Source organism: Arachis ipaensis, chromosome B1 (assembly GCF_059453495.1).
Source record: "Arachis ipaensis isolate K30076 ecotype BB chromosome B1, ASM5945349v1, whole genome shotgun sequence".
NCBI lineage: Eukaryota > Viridiplantae > Streptophyta > Magnoliopsida > Fabales > Fabaceae > Arachis > Arachis ipaensis.
The window spans coordinates 5377359-5396250 of record NC_142436.1 but is presented as its reverse complement, the minus strand read 5'-3'; the positions used below and the strand labels follow the sequence as shown (position 1 = coordinate 5396250).

General features: G+C 32.1%; 2 protein-coding genes and 1 long non-coding RNA gene across 3 annotated transcripts; 2 read left to right on the top strand and 1 right to left on the bottom strand.

Moving 5' to 3' along the window:
- Positions 1–4562: 4562 nt before the first annotated feature.
- Positions 4563–11529, top strand: NPC1 (non-specific phospholipase C1). The gene is made up of 5 exons (XM_016309586.3): positions 4563–5472; positions 5589–5761; positions 7281–7633; positions 9332–9508; positions 10787–11529. Exons 1-5 carry the CDS (start codon positions 4882–4884, stop codon positions 11107–11109), a joined length of 1617 nt encoding a protein of 538 aa, XP_016165072.1. The 5' UTR covers positions 4563–4881; the 3' UTR covers positions 11110–11529.
- Positions 11530–11698: 169 nt separating this feature from the next.
- Positions 11699–12518, bottom strand: LOC110269071 (uncharacterized). The gene is made up of 2 exons (XR_002358050.2): positions 12390–12518; positions 11699–11910 (listed from the first exon to the last, which is right to left on the bottom strand). It is a non-coding gene; the product is annotated as an uncharacterized LOC110269071 (long non-coding RNA).
- Positions 12519–12952: 434 nt separating this feature from the next.
- On the top strand, positions 12953–15484 carry LOC107607545 (PHD finger-like domain-containing protein 5A). Its single transcript, XM_016309505.3, has 2 exons — positions 12953–13092; positions 14908–15484. Exon 2 carries the CDS (start codon positions 14958–14960, stop codon positions 15288–15290), a length of 333 nt encoding a protein of 110 aa, XP_016164991.1. The 5' UTR covers positions 12953–13092; positions 14908–14957; the 3' UTR covers positions 15291–15484.
- The last annotated feature ends 3408 nt before the right edge of the window (positions 15485–18892 follow it).

Genomic DNA, 18892 nt, shown 5'->3' with positions numbered 1-18892 from the left:
CTGCTTATCGTTAATCCTGAAAGTGGCATGCCATTGCTTTGAAGACCAAAAATCATTGCTACATCCTCCAAAATTATTGTGCATTCACTAGCTGAAAGATGAAAGATATGTATATCTGGATGTTATCTTTTAATTAAGACTATCAACATTGCCAAATGTCCTTGTATTCTTTCCATGCAAGATATTTGTCCAAACTCAATCTTTTTAGAAATTCAACGGCAATTGAATCACAAGGTTCTAGCATGTTCATGTCTAAGTTTCAATAATTTTAAACCCTAAAAAAAAATGTTAACAATAAAAAATAAATTTCCAACATATGATATATACTTTTTAAACATTTACAAAATTACTGGATAAAAATTAATATTTCTCTTTTAAAAAATTATAGCACATAACCTAAAATCTTAACTACTCATCAGATCAATATATATTCAACTAGTGTTTGTTTTAATTTATATATATTGAACCAAGCACAGAATATTAAATATTCAACGATTTAGCTAGTGTTTGTTTTAATGATGTACTATTTTTTATATTTTTTAATAATGAAATGATAGATAAAATATTTTTTAAATTGATCGAATTTTATTTAAACATATAAAAATGTTTGTTTAAGTATTAGTCACTCAAAAAAGTTCATAACATAATATTTTTCTACTCATTACACATTGTTAACTCTTAAGCATTATCTAATACATTAAAAACATAACAAATGTAACAAATTCCTGGGTAAACATCAACAATTAATAATAACACGTTAGGGTGAAGTTTATTGAAACTGTATTATTAATCCTACATACATTAAAAAAATTATTTCACATACTGTAACTAGAATTAGTCACATCATTTTTTTATACATAAACGTATTAACCAAATAACTATAATTAATCACATCATCATAAGCATGTTAACCAAATAACTGCAGTAATAATAAACATTTTAATTAAACTAAATTTTTAAACTACACTATTAATACTAATATACCAAATATAAGTCTTCAAACAACATTAACGACTAAATTCTTATTTTAGTATTTGAGATTCACGTGATTACCTATTTTAGTCTTTAAAATTAAAAATTATTTATAGTGGTCTTCTAGATTTAGATTTGGATATTAATTTGGTCCCTCAACCTTTTCTAGTAATGACTCAGTAAATTAAATGGAGTGTTGAAGTGACACTCTTCCTACTACGTAGACGCTGTAATGACTAGCTGACATAGCAAGATTTATATTTTGGACCTAACTTGGTCCCTGAAATCATAACTTCTGCATCCTCGTCCTCCTTTTCCCCCTAACTTCTCCATCCTCCTCCTCCTCCTCCTTCCCTTTCTTCTCCTTCTTCTCCTAACTTATGCTCAAATAGAGAGAGAGCATCTCCAAACATTCCAGTCTAAAAATACCCGGTGACCATAATATTCCAAGAAACAATATCCTTCAACTTTGTTCTTTCAAAAATCCTGTTTACTTGATCCATCTTACCACACTTGGTATACATGTCAACAATAACATTCTCCACAAAAAACATCATCCACCAACCCACTCCCAACAAGAAACCTATAAAGTTGTTTCCCCTACATCAAAGAACCAACAAAAGTGAAAACAGGAAGTATGTCAACAAGGCTCACAAGATCTGGTGACAACCAATAACGAGTGGTCATTTCAACAAACAATTGAAGTGCTGTATTTGTCTCAAAAGCACGAGAATAAGCAGATGTAATGGAATTCTAAGACACAAAGTCCTGGATGCCCCTTTGGCACAATTCATCAAACATGTTGTGTGCGTCTTGGACAGAGCCACGCCCATGGTACATGCCAACCACAGCATTATAAACGAAGACATTAGAGTCGAAGCCAGATCGTAGAACAACAGTGTGGAAAAAAATGCGGGCAAAGAAAGAGGAAATATCATCACAGGCCTTAGAGACAAAAGAGAAGGCGTAGTGGTTAGGGGTCTACCCATGATCCCTCATCTAATGGTAGAGGGCAACGGCGTCGTGAGGGTCCCGTGATGAAGAGAGCGCCTTATAAGTTGATCCCACCAGAAAACAGAAAGCGACGATCGGGGCGAGGGTGAGGAGGAGGACAGTGGCACGGACGGTGGAGCTGAGGGCAATGATTGTGGCAATGAGGTGGTGTGTGAAGTAGTGGAAAAGGCCCTGCAATGTGACTTGTTGCAGGAGCTTGGCATGGGTTAGGAAACTGCATTATTTCAAGATTGTAGGATTGACTATGACAGTGAAACAAGAATAGAGGTGAATAGTGATGAGTTGTGGGAGCGATAGTTGCAATGGCAAAAGAAGAAGGAGGTGGAGGAGGAGGATGGTGTAGAAGTTAGGGTTTCATGGACCAAATTGGGTCCAAAATACAAATCTTGCCATGTCAGTTAGCCATTGCAGTGTCCACGTGGCAGGAATGGTGCCACTCCAGCACTCCATTTGCTGAATCATTGTCGGAAAGAGTCGAGTGAGAGACCAAATTAGTGCCCGAACTTGAATTTGGAGGATCACTATAGGTAATTTTGAATCTCGGAAACCAAAATGGATAATCGCGTGAATCTCAGGGACCAAAATGGAGATTTAGTCCAACATTAACTAATACTAATTAACACTAAAACTAATTATCACTAATATTAAAAAAATAATTTACATATTTTGGATATGTAAACATTCAATCATGTGTTTTTCAGGTTTAGTAAGATTACGTGTCCCCATTTTTTCTTTAAATTTTGTCTTTCACGGTAGGAGTAAATTTTTTTTCTCTTAGTTAAACTAATGGTGAAAAAGGTGAAAGTAAAAAAGTGAATGTAAAAATGAAGTTCGTTTCACTAAATTTTGTTCTTTAGTTTGTAGAGTCATGGGAGAGATAGAAAAGAGAGTGTAACACATGAAACCCCATCTCTCCACCCAACTAACATGCATGCTCCATGCGTGTCCGAGGAACATACAATTCGAAAAAAATTTCCCCCTCTTTTGGATTCATTGCATGAACGGTCAATCCAAAAAATCCCCCCCCCCCCATAAACATGGATTACATATCAATCGACCATTTCGGAAAAAAACTCCTACCTCAATACTAAATTTGTTCTTTACGTTTAAGGATAATCCTGTTTTGATTCTTAACGTTTAAAGTGTCCTATTTGAATCCAAAAAAGTTTCATTTAGCTTCAATATAGTCTCACTGTGAGGTCAAAGTTAAATAATTAACGGAATGTCCTACATGACAGCAGTATAAGAACAAAATCGATAATATGGAGAACAAGTACAAGCTCTAAAGACACAAAATCAGTCGTAGATGCATCAATACATTTATGATTTATTTATCATTTTTCTTACAATTTGAATGAAATATTTTCTATAGAACTAAGGAGAATGATAAATAAATGTATTGATGCATCCACGGTTGATTTTGTGCTTTAGAGCTTGTACTTGTTCTCTAAATTATCGATTTTGTTCTTATACTACTGTCATATAGAATATTTCGTTAATTATTTAACTTTGACCTCACGGTGAGACTAAATTGAAACTAAATAAAACTTTTTTAGATTCAAATAGGATACTTTAAATTTTAAGGACCAAAATAGGATTACATCTTAATACTTTACCCTTTATTTTATAAATTTTATAAAAAATAATCATTTTTTTATAAAACCAAATATATTTTTTTATTTAATAATTTATTAGTGATTTTTTTTATACATGTAACAACTAACAAACCTTGTTTATGAAATCATAAGACGTCAATTTTTGTGGAAAGGGACCCTCACCCATGAAATAGATTGATGGCCTACATGCTGAAAAGTTTATGTACATGGAAACAAATCTTCACAAAATTCTTGTTAGTAACGTTTTGGGCGTGGAGTTATAACCTCCACGGAACTCAAAAACTTGACTTGGTAAACAAAAACTAAAGAATTAATTTTTGTAATTATTTTATGAAATATAAAACACATGCACACTTAGACTGTGTAACATTTGAATATTGTTATAATATCAAGAACTATTACATTTAAGAATCATTATATGTTACTTTCATATCAATGGTTTTAAATTTTAATACGTATTTAATTTGTATGACTGTATACATTATTATTAGTCTAAATAATTTTAGATAGATATTTAATTATATATTATTATATCATATAAAAATATTTAACGGAAAAAGTTATTAACTTAAAAATTCATACGAAACAAGAAATTAGTTATCGATTTTTAGCCGATGAATATTTGAGGATTATGTCTAGTGACCTAAAAAAATTTAGATAATTATTTAAAAATATATAATTAAATGACAATATTAGAAGAAGAATTACTACCCAAAATTAAATTAAATTAAAGAACATTTGTTTCTATGGTATCCTAAAATCCTAAGATTGCCTCTAAAATGGATTTAAGATACACAATTTTTTTTTTATATTTAGCTTTGTACTGTTACCTCAGTTAAAATATTTGATTGAAAATTTCATTAATTTAAGACATACAAATAATTATTAAGAAAACGGATATAATAATGAGGATAGTCCTAAAAACACTTATAAAATACGGATTCAAGATACACAGAATTTGTTTGGAATAAGTAACATACCTACATAGATCCTTACATAAAATTTGGGTGTTTCGGAGAAAGATGCAAAATATAAACAAATTACAAAACCTTAATTAATTTCCAAACACAAAAGCCAAAAACAAAAAAATTATCTTGTTTTAAAAGCATATACCGTATTCTTTTGTGCTCCTCTTTATATATCCCTAAAAAAAACCAAACCAAACTAAGCAAAGTAACCCACCCACCCATACCAACTTTTTGAATTCCCAATTTTACCCCTTAAACCATTCACAGGTGAAAAAAGGAAAAAAAACAGAACAATACCGGCCACCGGAGAGATGAATCTCCGGCGATCCCCTTTCCCCCTCCCCACCCTCCTCCTTCTCTTCCTCCTCCTGTCTCCCATCTCAGCCACCACCACCGCCAACCTCCACCGCAAAAAAACCCACAAAATCAACGGCCCAATCAAGACCGTGGTGGTCCTCGTCATGGAGAACCGCTCCTTCGACCACGTCCTCGGGTGGCTCAAGAAGACCCGACCCGATATCGACGGTCTAACCGGAACCGAATCGAACCGCATAACCGCCAACGACCTCTCCTCACCTTCAATTCCCGTCACCGACGACGCAATCTTCATCGATTCGGATCCTGGTCACTCCTTCCAAGCGATTCGCGAACAAATCTTCGGCTCAAATGACACGTCAGCAAACCCCGCACCAATGAACGGTTTCGCGCAACAAGCAGAAAACCAGCTCAAAGGAATGTCGAGAACCGTTATGAGCGGGTTCAAGCCGGAGCGGCTTCCGATTTACACTGAGTTGGCGAACGAGTTCGGCGTTTTCGACAAGTGGTTTGCGTCGGTTCCCGCGTCGACTCAGCCGAATCGGTTCTACGTTCACTCTGCAACCTCGCACGGTGCCATGAGCAATGTGAGCAAATATAATACACTATTTTTTTTCCTTTTTCATAAAATTTCCATTTCTATTTATAATTAAAACAATACCGTATGGTATTCAATACTCGTATTCGTATTTGTGTAACGTAGGTGAGGAAGGACCTTATTGAAGGGTTCCCGCAGAGGACAATCTTCGATTCGCTGAACGATAACGGACTCACGTTTGGGATTTACTACCAGAATATTCCCGCCACTCTGTTCTTCAAATCGCTCAGGAAGATCAAGAACGTTGTCAATTTCCATAGCTACGCCTTGAAATTCAAGTGAGCGATGTTTTAGTTTTTACTCATTCGTTAGGGTTTAATTTTGAAGTAGGAAAGTTTGTTCCTTGTTTTTGGTACGGTTTCTTATTTTGGGGAGAAAAAATCGTTTTTTTCACAGTGGATAAAAAAGTAAAATGATATATTTTTTACTTTAAAAATGGACTTTCCGAGACATTTTCTTATGATAAACATCTTTTTTTTTTCTTGAAGATAAATTTATTGTATTTCTTAAATTCCTCTTTAATTTATTAAATATAGAGCTTAAAATGCTTGATTTTCTTTATTAAAGTGTTAGAAATATTTTTAGGTATATTTGTTAATTGTTAGCATGATATACTATTTTAAGAAATTAATTTTGAAAAATAATTGATTTTTTCCCCGAAAAATTATTGAGCTGAGGAGTCTTTGATTATAAGCTATTTACCCGATAGTAGTTGAAATTGAACTGTGAGTTTGTGATAGTGAGACTAGTACAAACTCAAGATTCAACTGCAATAAATATTTTTACATTGGCAATGCATAAAAGAGTAACTCCATAAATTTTTCTTGTATATCGATATTAATATTATTATTGATTATTAAAAAAAGTAATTTATTTTAGATTTGAAACAATTCATTATTTTATTGTCTTTTTTATTTTAAAATATTCCTCGAATAATAAATTTTCACAAGTTTGATTTACTAGGAAACAAGAGGAAGGACGGTTTAATCTTATTCATAAGTTATATTATTTGGAGGAGTAAGATTTTCCCAATTCATGTGTTATTATTAATATATTATATATATTGAAGAAAAAAAACTAAAGTTTTGAATAATAAAAGGTGAGGTATTCTTGATATATATATACACTGAAATCTTTAGTAACTAAAGAAAATCAGGCAAAAATAGTTATAACTTGTCTTATTTAGTATTTATTAATTGTCATGACACTTAATAAATACTAAATAAGGTAAGTTATGGATATTTTACCCATATATATATATATAGAAAGCTTATTTGGTCAAAAAATTTTAAGGTAAACAAATTTAGGAAAGAAATTGCTTTTCAAGAATTAAAAAAATAATATATCCTAAATTCTTATAGAATTAATATTATTCTTATAAAATAGATAAATAGATTAATTACAATAAAATATTTTCATAAGAAGTTAAAACCGTAAAAATATATCTACATGCACTAGTGTGTCATTTAATAGGTTTAATAATTTATTGTGTCATTTTCATTTTTTAAAATTAAAATTGTGAATATTTTACTAGATGGTGCATGAAATTATTCTTAAAAAAAATTGATATAATTTGCACCATTATCTAGTAAAAATCAAGAAAATAGTCAATAGGGTCTCTCTGTATGTAATTGCTCATCTTGACATGATTTTTATGATTTCTATTAGATAATACTGTTGAAATATTTTACGCGCATGAAAATTTGTTTAAAAAGCTTATTTTTTTTCCAAATAATATATTTTATTTTTTTGAAAGAATATATTTTCCTAAACAATTTATTGCAAAATATGCTCTAGGTCCCATGCTAAGAAGGGGAAGCTTCCAAATTATGTGGTGGTGGAGCAGAGGTACTTTGACGTTAAGCTTTCCCCAGCAAACGATGACCACCCTTCGCATGATGTGGCAGAGGGGCAGAGGTTCGTGAAGGAGGTGTATGAGATCCTCAGGAAGAGCCCTCAGTGGAAGGAGATGGCAATTCTGATCACATATGATGAGCATGGAGGGTTCTATGACCATGTGCCTACCCCTGTGGAAGGTGTCCCTAACCCTGATGGGATCATTGGGCCTGACCCTTATTACTTCCGCTTTAATAGGTTGGGTGTCAGGGTCCCTACCTTCTTAATTTCCCCTTGGATTGAAAAGGGTACAGGTCAGTTTTGTAACTTGTGAATTATGGAATATTTTGCTGGTGTATCATTTTATGGGGTGGTGTTTTCTTAATTATTGCTACTTTTGGTGGTTCTGAATTTTTAGGATGTTTTTCTTTCAGCTTTTTCTAAATAGTGATTATGAAATTTTAATTTTGCGCTATAAAGCCTAAAGTTTTGACAATAGAATTATTGAGAAGCTGTTCTTGAAAACTTATGCTATGAAGTAGAAAACAATTTTGTTTTAGATTTTTATATTTTTAATTTTTCTGAGAAATATATGGAAAAAGATTTTTCCCCCTTTAAAAAACTGAAACAAACACACCATTAATGTCATCCAGTGACTTAATTGGTTTGGACGGATTAAATTGAATTGAATCGTAATGACTGTTAGTGAGCCTGATCCCTGCAAAAAATCATGTCAGCTGGTAAAATGAGTCGGAACCAATGTGCCAGCTCTGCCGACTTCGACTTGAAAGAGTGGGAGAGTTCAATAAAATTATAAAAACATGGCTTGTTTAGAAGTGGGTAGTTTTGGCTCGGGTCGGATAACTCACAAGTTAGACGGGTTTGTACCGAGTGGGACAAGTTGGCCCATTTGGCCTTTTCTGTTTGTTTGCTTAGCTTTATCTTTGTTTTATTTCTTTAAATAATTGCATATGGTGATGACTGATGATGGTGTTGATGAAGTAAATAAAAAGAATTATGGTAGTGGTATTAGACTATTAGGTGAAGGAATGAATAGTGTGCAAATTTTCAGCTTTCTTTTTTTTAATATCTCCCCTAGTTTTTGTTTTTCTGGAGTGGAGTACATTGAAAGTTTTTTGGCTTTGCTGCATTTGACTTTAGTGACTTTGGCTTGTCACCAATTTATTTTTTAATTGTTAGTATGGAAAATCCAATGTGGAATGGGATATTTCTTTGTACCTTAGGGCCAGCTTGATCTATACTTTTCATGGTGTACAGATGTTTAGGTTTATCTGTTTGATGATGGTATTTTGTAGATATAACTATTTGTTTGGCATAGTTCTACTTCTATGTACCTTTAGACTTGGTTCAATTATACTTCTGCTTGAAGCTGTACAAATTTTTAGGTTTATCTGGTTAATGATGGTGGCTGTAGACATAATTATTTAGTTGGGTTAATTCTATGTACCTTAGACTTGGCTGAAATATACTTTTGCATCAAATTGTACAATTGACTAGTTTTCTCTCTTTGATGATTGTATTTTTGTAGACACAAGTATTTTATTACTTATCAGTTATATGGGACTGTGTACTTGCTTTGGTTTAAGTCATTTTGGGTCTTTGCATAGGATTTATAATTATATGGTGTGTTGGCAGATCTAAAGAGTTTTGACATACAGATTTTCTACTGTTGCGTGATTCTAGTCACTTTACAGTTGATGGGAAAATTTTGCATTACTTTGAAATTATGTACTGAATTTCATACTTCTATGTGCTTCTGACATGTGGTACTGAGAACTAATTTTGGCCTTCTTTGTGTATACTGATTAATTAGTTTAGATCCTTATCCTTCCAAAAGGTTGGATCTATCAAACCACTTTTCTGTTGATGCAATAACTGTACTTGGATAGTCATAAGCTGTGCCTTGTAACCCAAGTTTTAATTGTTTTGACAAGTTTAACTCTTGTTTAGGGGAGTTTTTAAGCATAAGCTGACACTTAATTGTTTGGCAGTGATTCATGAACCTGATGGGCCAACACCAACTTCTCAATATGAACATTCATCTGTTCCTGCCACAGTAAAGAAGCTTTTCAATTTGAACTCCAATTTTTTAACAAAAAGAGATGCCTGGGCCGGTACCTTTGAAAAATACTTCAACATTCGAGATACTTCTCGTGATGATTGTCCAGGTTTGTCTCTGCCTTTTTTATTGTTTCATCCTACACAGTGAACTTGGCACACTCTACTGGTAGTAAAATTAATCTGTAACCAGTTATAGTCTGGACTACTCATTAAAGCAACATTTTGATGAGCTCAAGATACTTGTCCATTTTGTGTGAATATGATGAATATCTTATTAGCCCTCCTCGAACTTGTTCTTTTGCTGGTGGGTGGGTTAGTTAGGCTGTGTTTGGTTAGTGGGGGGAGACAGATGGGACACAAACATAGAGACACAATAGTGATAGACTCAGCTGGATGGATCTGGGCAGCGTATGGTGATGGTGGTGGAAGAGGAAGCAGCAGCATGGAGGAATGAAAAGGAAGGAAAATGTAGTAGGTATTGGTGATGATGAGAGTAGAAGTGCAATTTAGAATTTTTTAGGGACAAAATTGTAATAAATATTTGTGTCTCATATCCGGTTTTTGCATCTCACCATTTTGAAAAGAACATTGAAGACATGTATGCATCCACTTGTGTGCTCCTATGTCCATAAAAAATCTGTCTCAACAAACAAATGGTGGACATGTACCACCGCATTCATGTCTCTGGTAGACGAAGACACTAACCATAGACAATCTTAGGTATTAGGCTTGCAATGGACAAACAGCTTTTTCTTCCAACAGAGTCTCTGATGTGTTATGAAGAGGCATTAAGGCAATACCGGCGATTTCTAAATGCAGTCCTGGAAACTTCCTGTTTGTCTTTTTGCACTAATGGCAATATTAAATGAGTAAGTTTCCGCTTTTGGCTCTAGCTCAGAAGTGGGTTTGGAAGTATTGTGAAGAGAAAATGGTGCAGCTTTACATACAATAATCCAAAACAAATAATACAAATATTGGGCTGTCTCAACAGAAAATCATATCAAGAGTCAGAAATAACGAAAAAGTCTAATATCTCCAGTTTTTTTTTTTTTTTTTGTGTTTAGCAAATCAGACAAAAAAAAAAGTATAATAAATCGACATTTTACCCTCGTCGGACCAATGTGGACTTCTGACAAAAAGTCGCCCATGGCGGCAGACTGACGGTGGTTGTGGGGGGTAGCGAGTCAAATATTTTCCGTGTTCCATGTCTACTGAACTCACTTGTTGGGAATATTGGAAGTAAATAAATTATTTTGTATTCCCGTTTATGGCTGTTGTTTTGTCATGTTCTATATCCTAGTTCCTTTTGAAACTAGTCATATTCTTGATATCCAAATTTCAAGGTTTTTATTAACACTATTTGTATTGTTGTTTTCTACTTGCAGAGACACTTGCGGATGTGAGTAGTGATCTAAGGCCATTCGGAGCAAGGGAAGACACAAGTCTCTCAGAGTTCCAAGTGGAACTGATCCAGCTTGCATCTCAGCTCAATGGTGACCATGTACTCAACTCTTATCCAAACATTGGCAAGACTATGACAGTGAGAGAAGCTAACAAGTATGCAGAAGATGCAGTGAAGAGGTTCCTTGAGGCTGGAAAAGCTGCTCTCAAAGCTGGAGCTAATGAATCAGCCATTGTCACAATGAGGCCTTCACTCACTAGCAGAGTTCCTGTGGAAGCTCACCACGGTGGTTTGGAATCTTACTGATTCTTTTCACAAAATCAGCTGTAAATATATGTATTAAAATGTTAGGTTTTAGATTCCATGTTAAATTTAGGAAAGGGTTTTTGGGGAGAAGGGGGGATGCAAAAATGGGTTCTGAATGTTATTTTCTATTTAAGAACATTGACCAGTTAACTGATTAATGATGCTCAATATGAACAATCAGTTATTGGCCCTATTAATCACTTTGATGGTTGATTGTTCTTGAATGAAAGGAACATTACTGTGAACGAAATCTTAAAATTTATATTATGTGGTTCCTAGGTAAGGCTGGAGATAAAATTTCTAGGAATATATTGTAGTGGCTAGAATTATAACTTACTAAGCAAAACATTATGTACTGTGCGTAGTGTTATAAATTTATATGAAGCTTTAATGTTAGAGGAGCTTATTGTTTATGCTAAATTTGTGATATATTTAATTTTGTTATTCTTATAGGACTTAAGTTTGTGATACATTGCACGAGCTTTTTAATTTTGTTATTCTTAATTTTGTTATTCTATCCAATTATATGAATAGAATTATGCATGCTAATAAAAAGCCTAATGAAAATTATATTAAAAAAAATAAAAACTTATAGTACTGAAGAAATTATATTGTTGAGCAAGAGAAATGAAATCGTAATAACAACAGACAATTTGCAATCCTTGCAAGAACTAAAATATCTGCGCTTTTGGCTTCCGACTGCAGCGCCCTATCCAAGCCTGAAATGTATAGGAGGACTTGCAAGAAAGCAAAGGTCACATGAACTCAGGTCCCAGCTATGGATGCAGCCTTAACTAGCTACTGTAAAGGGAGAAGAGGGGATTATACACATATTGTCAAGGCTTTGTGGTATAATTACAAATGCTGGTCCACGAACTCAAGAAATTATGCTGCTAGAAAGCTAATTCTAGTAATTCGAAAGGGTGGTAATTTTGGTATCTATTGTGAGTCTAGAAAGCAGAATATGTAGTAATCTTGAACCTTATGGTGTAATTTCTTTAAAATTTTATTCCATTAATTTAAAAGAATTATGTTGTGTACACCAAAATTAACCACTAATATAAAATATATATTAGAATATAAATACATATTAAAAATAAATTAAACTACACATATATTTATACACAAATATATTAGTGGTTAATTTTAATGTAGACTAGCACTTTTGAATTCAAAAATGTTTAGATTCAAACTTTTTTTTATAGCTATACATATATGAAAAAAAAATATTTGAAAAGTAAAATTTTCACCAAAAAACTTCTCAATATCCTATATTTTACCAAAAAAGGGCCCAGAGGGCTACGAACGGCCGGACCACCCAGCACCCACCCGACCCGGATATCATTCGCAATCAGTTCCAGTAGCCCGCCGTTCCTCCTTTGCTGCCGATTCAAGCTCGAACCCTGGCCACCCACGTCTATTGCCTACATACAACTTAATCCCGTTCCGGTTCGGTGCAAACTCCGCCGGAAAGTCTCTCCTATTCCTACTGAAAGCTCTGCCGCGCATCTCCGACAAGACCGTCCCCTCTCCATGGCCATCTCGAGCTTCGGTTTGCTTCTGCTCTCTCCGATTCTATGTTGTATCGAATTCTGTTGAGCCGGCGCGCAGTCCACCTCCGGCCTAGGCGTAATCCACGGTGGTTCCAGGTTCTCCTCGCCGCTTCCCACGTTTGGAAAGTTCGTCTACGCCCCCTCTGTAGTCTGTATTATTTACGTTTTTTTTTTTTGGTCATGCTGTGTATTATTTAGTTAAAGACAGGTAAAATAATAATAAAAAAATTCAAAAGATAGTGGGCTTAGCCCAATTCAACATTTTCAGCCTGGCCCATCTCATGGACAGGTCTCGATTTTTCTCGCATTTTCTCTTTCTCTTTCGCACACTATTTTTGTTCTCGCCATTCTCTTTTTCGCTGCCCAATTCTTTTCTCCATTCCAGTTAAGCGACACCGTTCAAGCCTTCACTTCTCAGTTCTCAGCACAGGTTAGCTCAACACCGCTTATTCTTATGTGTTGCACGGCAAAATTTTCAATTTTTCATGTTCATGTTCATTTTTCTATATTTGTTTCAGCATAGTGATTTTTGTTCAAGCTTGATCTCTGTGATTGTGGATTAAGCAGTTCGTCATGTATGTTGTTAGCATTTCTTTTATTTAATTTTTTTTGTTTAATTTAAATGAATAAAGAAAGAAAATTCGAATTTGATGCTTTTACAGAATGGATATCGTTGAAACAAAGTGAAAATTGTATAGGTTCGGGTTTTTTCGGTGTTGCAGCTGTTAGTGGTGTGTACTGGTTTAACGGTGATTTTCAGTATTAAGGGGGCTTTAGAGTAATTACGCTGTATTAGGACTTATTTTTGAAAATATGTTTGGGTTTTCTTTGTTGTTATCATGGGCTCATGGCTTAGAGAATTTATTCAGTTTATAATATCAACCATGGCAACATCATCATTTCAATCACAATAATGATAGATGATGATCCGGATTTATGAATTTGAATGTTTTAGATTTGGGTTGTAGAGAACTTAAGTTCAATGCGATTTTGTTTATTTTTGCTTAATCCTCTTGTGATGATATTTAAATTTGAGAAATGTTAGGGACCAATCCTTTTTATTAATATTAGCTAGCATTTGGCCAACACTTTATTTTTATATTATTAAAATTTAAGATTTAGAGTTTAAGGCTTAGAAGTTAGGACTTAGGATTTAGAATGGTGACCAAACAATCAGGCAAACATGATAAAATGTTGTTGGTCATATAGCATAGCTTTTTAACTTTTACTTTAATGATGTTATTTATCAATTTAATTGATTGTGACACATGTTTAGCCTTTGGACAGTAGAGTTTAGAGTGTAGACTATGTCTATTATTTTCAATTTAATTGAATGTGTGTGATCATGGATGATGTTCTTTCTCTCCCAGAATTTGTATATGCGGTATCTAAATTGATAATATTTTATCTATATTTGTTGAAATAGTGGCCATCCTACTATCTGCTTTCTTGATATAGCATTTTCGGGACTGGCCACTCCCCACCACTCTTCGGGTTACTAATTTACTATTATGATGTCAAATTCAAACCATAGATTGAACTACTTAATGCTGTATCCATCATTATTCTGATTCTACTTTTGTTTCATATAGGATTTGACCTGTGTTATATATATGGTTTAATAATAAGCCATTGTTTTGCATAAATATTTTATTGTGAAACAAAACTAAGTAGTTTGGTATTAATGCTTCTCAGGCTCTCAGCCTGAGACATTAGTTCTGACTCCTTGCACTTCATATGTTCTTGTGATATTAATCTAATGATTATGTTGCAAAGTTGTATACTGTGGTGTCTATAAATAATTGAGCTGGTATATTTGTTACTTCCAGCGATGTACAGGCAATTCGTTTAATAGTAATACTAATGGATACTTGACCTGTCACTTTATTTTTCCGGGATGTCAGCTAGATAAAATGGAAGTTTTATATATGTATATATATTCGTTTCTGGTAATCAGTTATCTATTGTGATTGTTGACTATTCTCATTATGCATTTTCCACTTACAAGACCTTGTTGTATCCAGTCTAAGGAAGAAACCATTTGAGCCTATGACTTGAATAGGTTCACGATTTTATTGCCTAATGCATTTTGCATACTTTGTTGGCATTTGATCAGAAATTGCTAATTTACTCATCTAAACAATGAAGCTATCCCAATATTTTGCTTGTAGATTTGGTATTTTACCTTGTTTTGCAAGTGTTAATAGTATTTTACTGAGCTCCTTTCATGTTATTCAAATTGCAGTTTGGTTAGAGGTTATCTATATACTCGCCATCTAGCAGGGTGTTGAGAATATGGCCAAGCATCATCCTGATTTGATTATGTGCCGAAAGCAGCCAGGAATTGCCATTGGACGACTTTGTGAGAAATGCGATGGCAAGTGTGTGATTTGCGACTCTTACGTGCGTCCTTGTACACTTGTCCGGGTTTGTGACGAATGCAACTATGGCTCATTTCAGGGCCGCTGCGTCATATGTGGAGGGGTGGGAATATCTGATGCTTACTACTGCAAGGAATGCACACAGCAGGAGAAAGATAGGGATGGCTGCCCCAAAATTGTTAATTTAGGGAGTGCCAAAACCGATTTATTCTATGAACGCAAGAAGTATGGTTTTAAGAAAAGATGATGAAGGTGTAAGAGTGAGATATTTTAATCTGTCTAAAACTGTTTTGTATGTACTTCCTGAGATATCATATTAGAACCGTTGGAGTTGAGACTTTGAGCATAGAACTATATTTTCTTATGCAATTGTTGGTGATGTAAGTGCATGACTTGTTTACTAAGGATCATGCAATTAATGGAATGATTTGAACAAGTTCAGGTACTGTGCTGTGAATTGTGTGCAATTTTGAGGGAAAGATTATTTGGTAAATGGATTAAGAAAAATAGTATTTATGCTGTTAAGAACACTATTTATTGTTTAATTTGTTAGTAATAGTAGTACGCTTTTTAATATTGCAGTGTTATTGTCTCATCATGTGATTGATACTCAAAGAAAGAAGGTCAAAATTAAGTACTCACATTGAATCCTCAAGAAATTTTAAGAACAAATTCTTTGTTTTGAGATTTGAAAACTCTCAAGTTATCTTTTTACTAATTCTCTCGCATTAGTAGTACTAGTGTATGTTCCGTGCTTTGCATGGGATAATAAACATAAAATTATATAAAATTTTGTATTGAAAAAATTAAACGATATATATATATATATATAATTTAAAAATATTAAAAATAATTAACATTTATCTTAATTAATTTGAATTGGTTAAGTGGTCATGTTTGAGTAAATATAAGAGTATGAATCTCGTCTTGTGTATTGCAATCTATTAGCTAGTGACAAATCCTTAATAAATGGAGCATCAATATTAATCATTAATTTGCCAAGTTAGGAAATGCCGTAAAAATAATAGTATTTGTCCTTAAAGTAGAATAATTTCTCATTGATAGCAATACTTATGGAGATTTGTCTTTGTTAAAATTTACCTACGACAATTTTATTTGTTGATATCATATTTATTTTTTAAGTCAAAACATTATAATCACCATTGTTATATGTTAAAATTTCACATTTTATGACATGATTTTCAAGTTTTCAAATTTATAGACTTACGTCATTACAAAAATTATTAGATTGATTAATATTTCTTGGTAACATTACCGGAACACTATCGTTGAGTATTAGTTAGTGTGAAGAAAAACCAATAATAACTTTTGTTATTCAATATATAACTTATTCTAGAATAATGCTACAAATCCAAATCTTTTGTTAACCTAGTCTAACCAAGTTTGTCAAACATCACAAAAATTAGTTATGGCTAGCATTATTTCAAGTCTTATTGTTTAATTTGGTTAAACTTGATTCATAAAAAGACGTGAATATGTCGCATTACTCTTTATTCTATTGGAAAATAAATTAGTATTTTCTAAAATGGTAAGTACATTTTCTTCCAATTTCTTACACTGTTTATTTGACAATATTTGCCATTAAAAAAATAACAAATGATCACACTATCTTACATGTACAAAGTAATTTTTTATCTTGAAATTAATTTTGGTTAATGACATAAAATTCAAAATAATTTTTTATTTTCTTACTCAAATTTAAATTTGAATTCAGAATTAGTTAACAACTCATCTTTTTTTAATTTCAATAACAAAAATTTTAATATATATATATATATATATATATATATACACACGTAAATAATAATATCTAATGTATTAATTATTTATTTTTTTGATAGGCTAATATATAATTTATTGAGGGTCGATTTATTGTCCAAATTTTTTTTTTTATAAATTTTGTAATATGTAAAAATAGTGATATTATTTTTATTATTATTTAAAAAATTATTCATAATTTTTTTATTACGTAACTAACTTAATTAATAACTTTTATTATTATTTTTTTAGTAAAAAAATATCAGTTTATACTATTTATATATTTTTTAATACTAATAAGTAGGTATTTGTACTATTATACGTATTGTCCTAGATGATGACTTAATTTATTTATTTTGTATGTTAAACAATATAGATAATATCTTGTATTTTAAATTCATTAAATATTAAGAGAACAATTATACAATAAATCATATAAATATCTTTACAAAAAATAAAAAAATTATTTTCATATATAATAATTATTGATATATGTAGTGTTATGTATATATTAAGATTATTTATTTTATTTATATGAGTAATTATTATTATTTTTACTTTTTTATTACATTAGTAAATAATATTTAAAACTAAAAGAGAGAAAAAAAGATAATTAAATTTTTTTTAATTTGAATTAAATTTTTTTGTAAATATATCTAACTTTTTTTATATACTGAATGTTATAATATTTAATAATATAGTATTTATACAACAATAACTCAAAATATTAATCTAAAATATACTTGGACCAGTAAGATCTCAAAGTAAGAAAGATCAACCTAAGTCTATTGTTAAGGTCTCAAATCCAACTTAGATTCATTACCTTAAATTTTTTTGTAAATATATCTAACTTTTTTTATATACTAAATATTATAATATTTAATAATATAGTGTTTATACAACAATAACTCAAAATATTAATCCAAAATATACTTGGACCAGTAAGATCTCAAAGTAAGAAAGATCAACCTAAGTCTATTGTTAAGGTCTCAAATCCAACTTAGATTCATTACCTTAAAGTCCAATGCAGATGAAGTTTACGTGTCCCATCTCAAATTGGCTCAGATTGGATCTCAATTGCTAGTTAGCTATAGTAATGGGTACTTAAGAGAGCGTGACGAACCCCTTTCCTTAAAGCCCAATACAGATGAAGTCTATTCATCTACATGTCCTGTCTCAAATCGGCTTAGATTAAATCTCAGTTACTAATTAGGTATAAAAATGGGTACTTAATGGAGCGTGAGGAGCCCCTTTCCTATCCCTCACTCCCATTTTTAAAAAAATGCCCCTATTCCCTTTACGTCTTTACAAGTCCGCGCTTAATTATCTCCTTAAAGAGTGCGAATCCCCTTGAGTGTCTATAGATATTCTTTAAAAAATTTTGAAAAAATTTAATAAAAAAGATATAATATAATAATTATAAAATAATTAATTCAATATAATTCAACACAAGTCATAACATATTCATTTTAAAAATAACATTTTAAAAAAAATTATAAATTAAACATATTCCAATATAATAACATAACATCATTTTTGAGGCGATACTTAACAACATAATGATGAACTTAATAGGCACACACACATATATATATATATATATATATATATATATATATATATATATATATATATATATATAGAAGGGGGCTAAGAATGAGTCCGGAAGAAAAAGAAAGGATTGAAATTGAAAGTAGAAATTAGGATTAAAAAATTTAAAAAATAGATTTATGTATATATAAATTAGTAATTTTATATTCACGTGGATTTAACGGGTCTCATGGGAATGGTACTTATGTCTCTGTCTCCATCCATTTCATGTGGATGTGTTGTGAGGATTTTACGAGTCCCATCAAGTCTTAAATCATAAGTAATTCCCACGAATATTCGTTTCGGTTGATTTTTTCATCATTCCTACTATTGCTAGCATTCGTTGGTTCGTTACATGGAGCTATTTCAACCACTCAGTAAATATTCAGATAACCAAAGTCTAAGTTATATCATTCTCATAAAGTCACATGTATCCTTGTTATAACAATATTAATCGAAGATAAATGGATAAACTCTAAA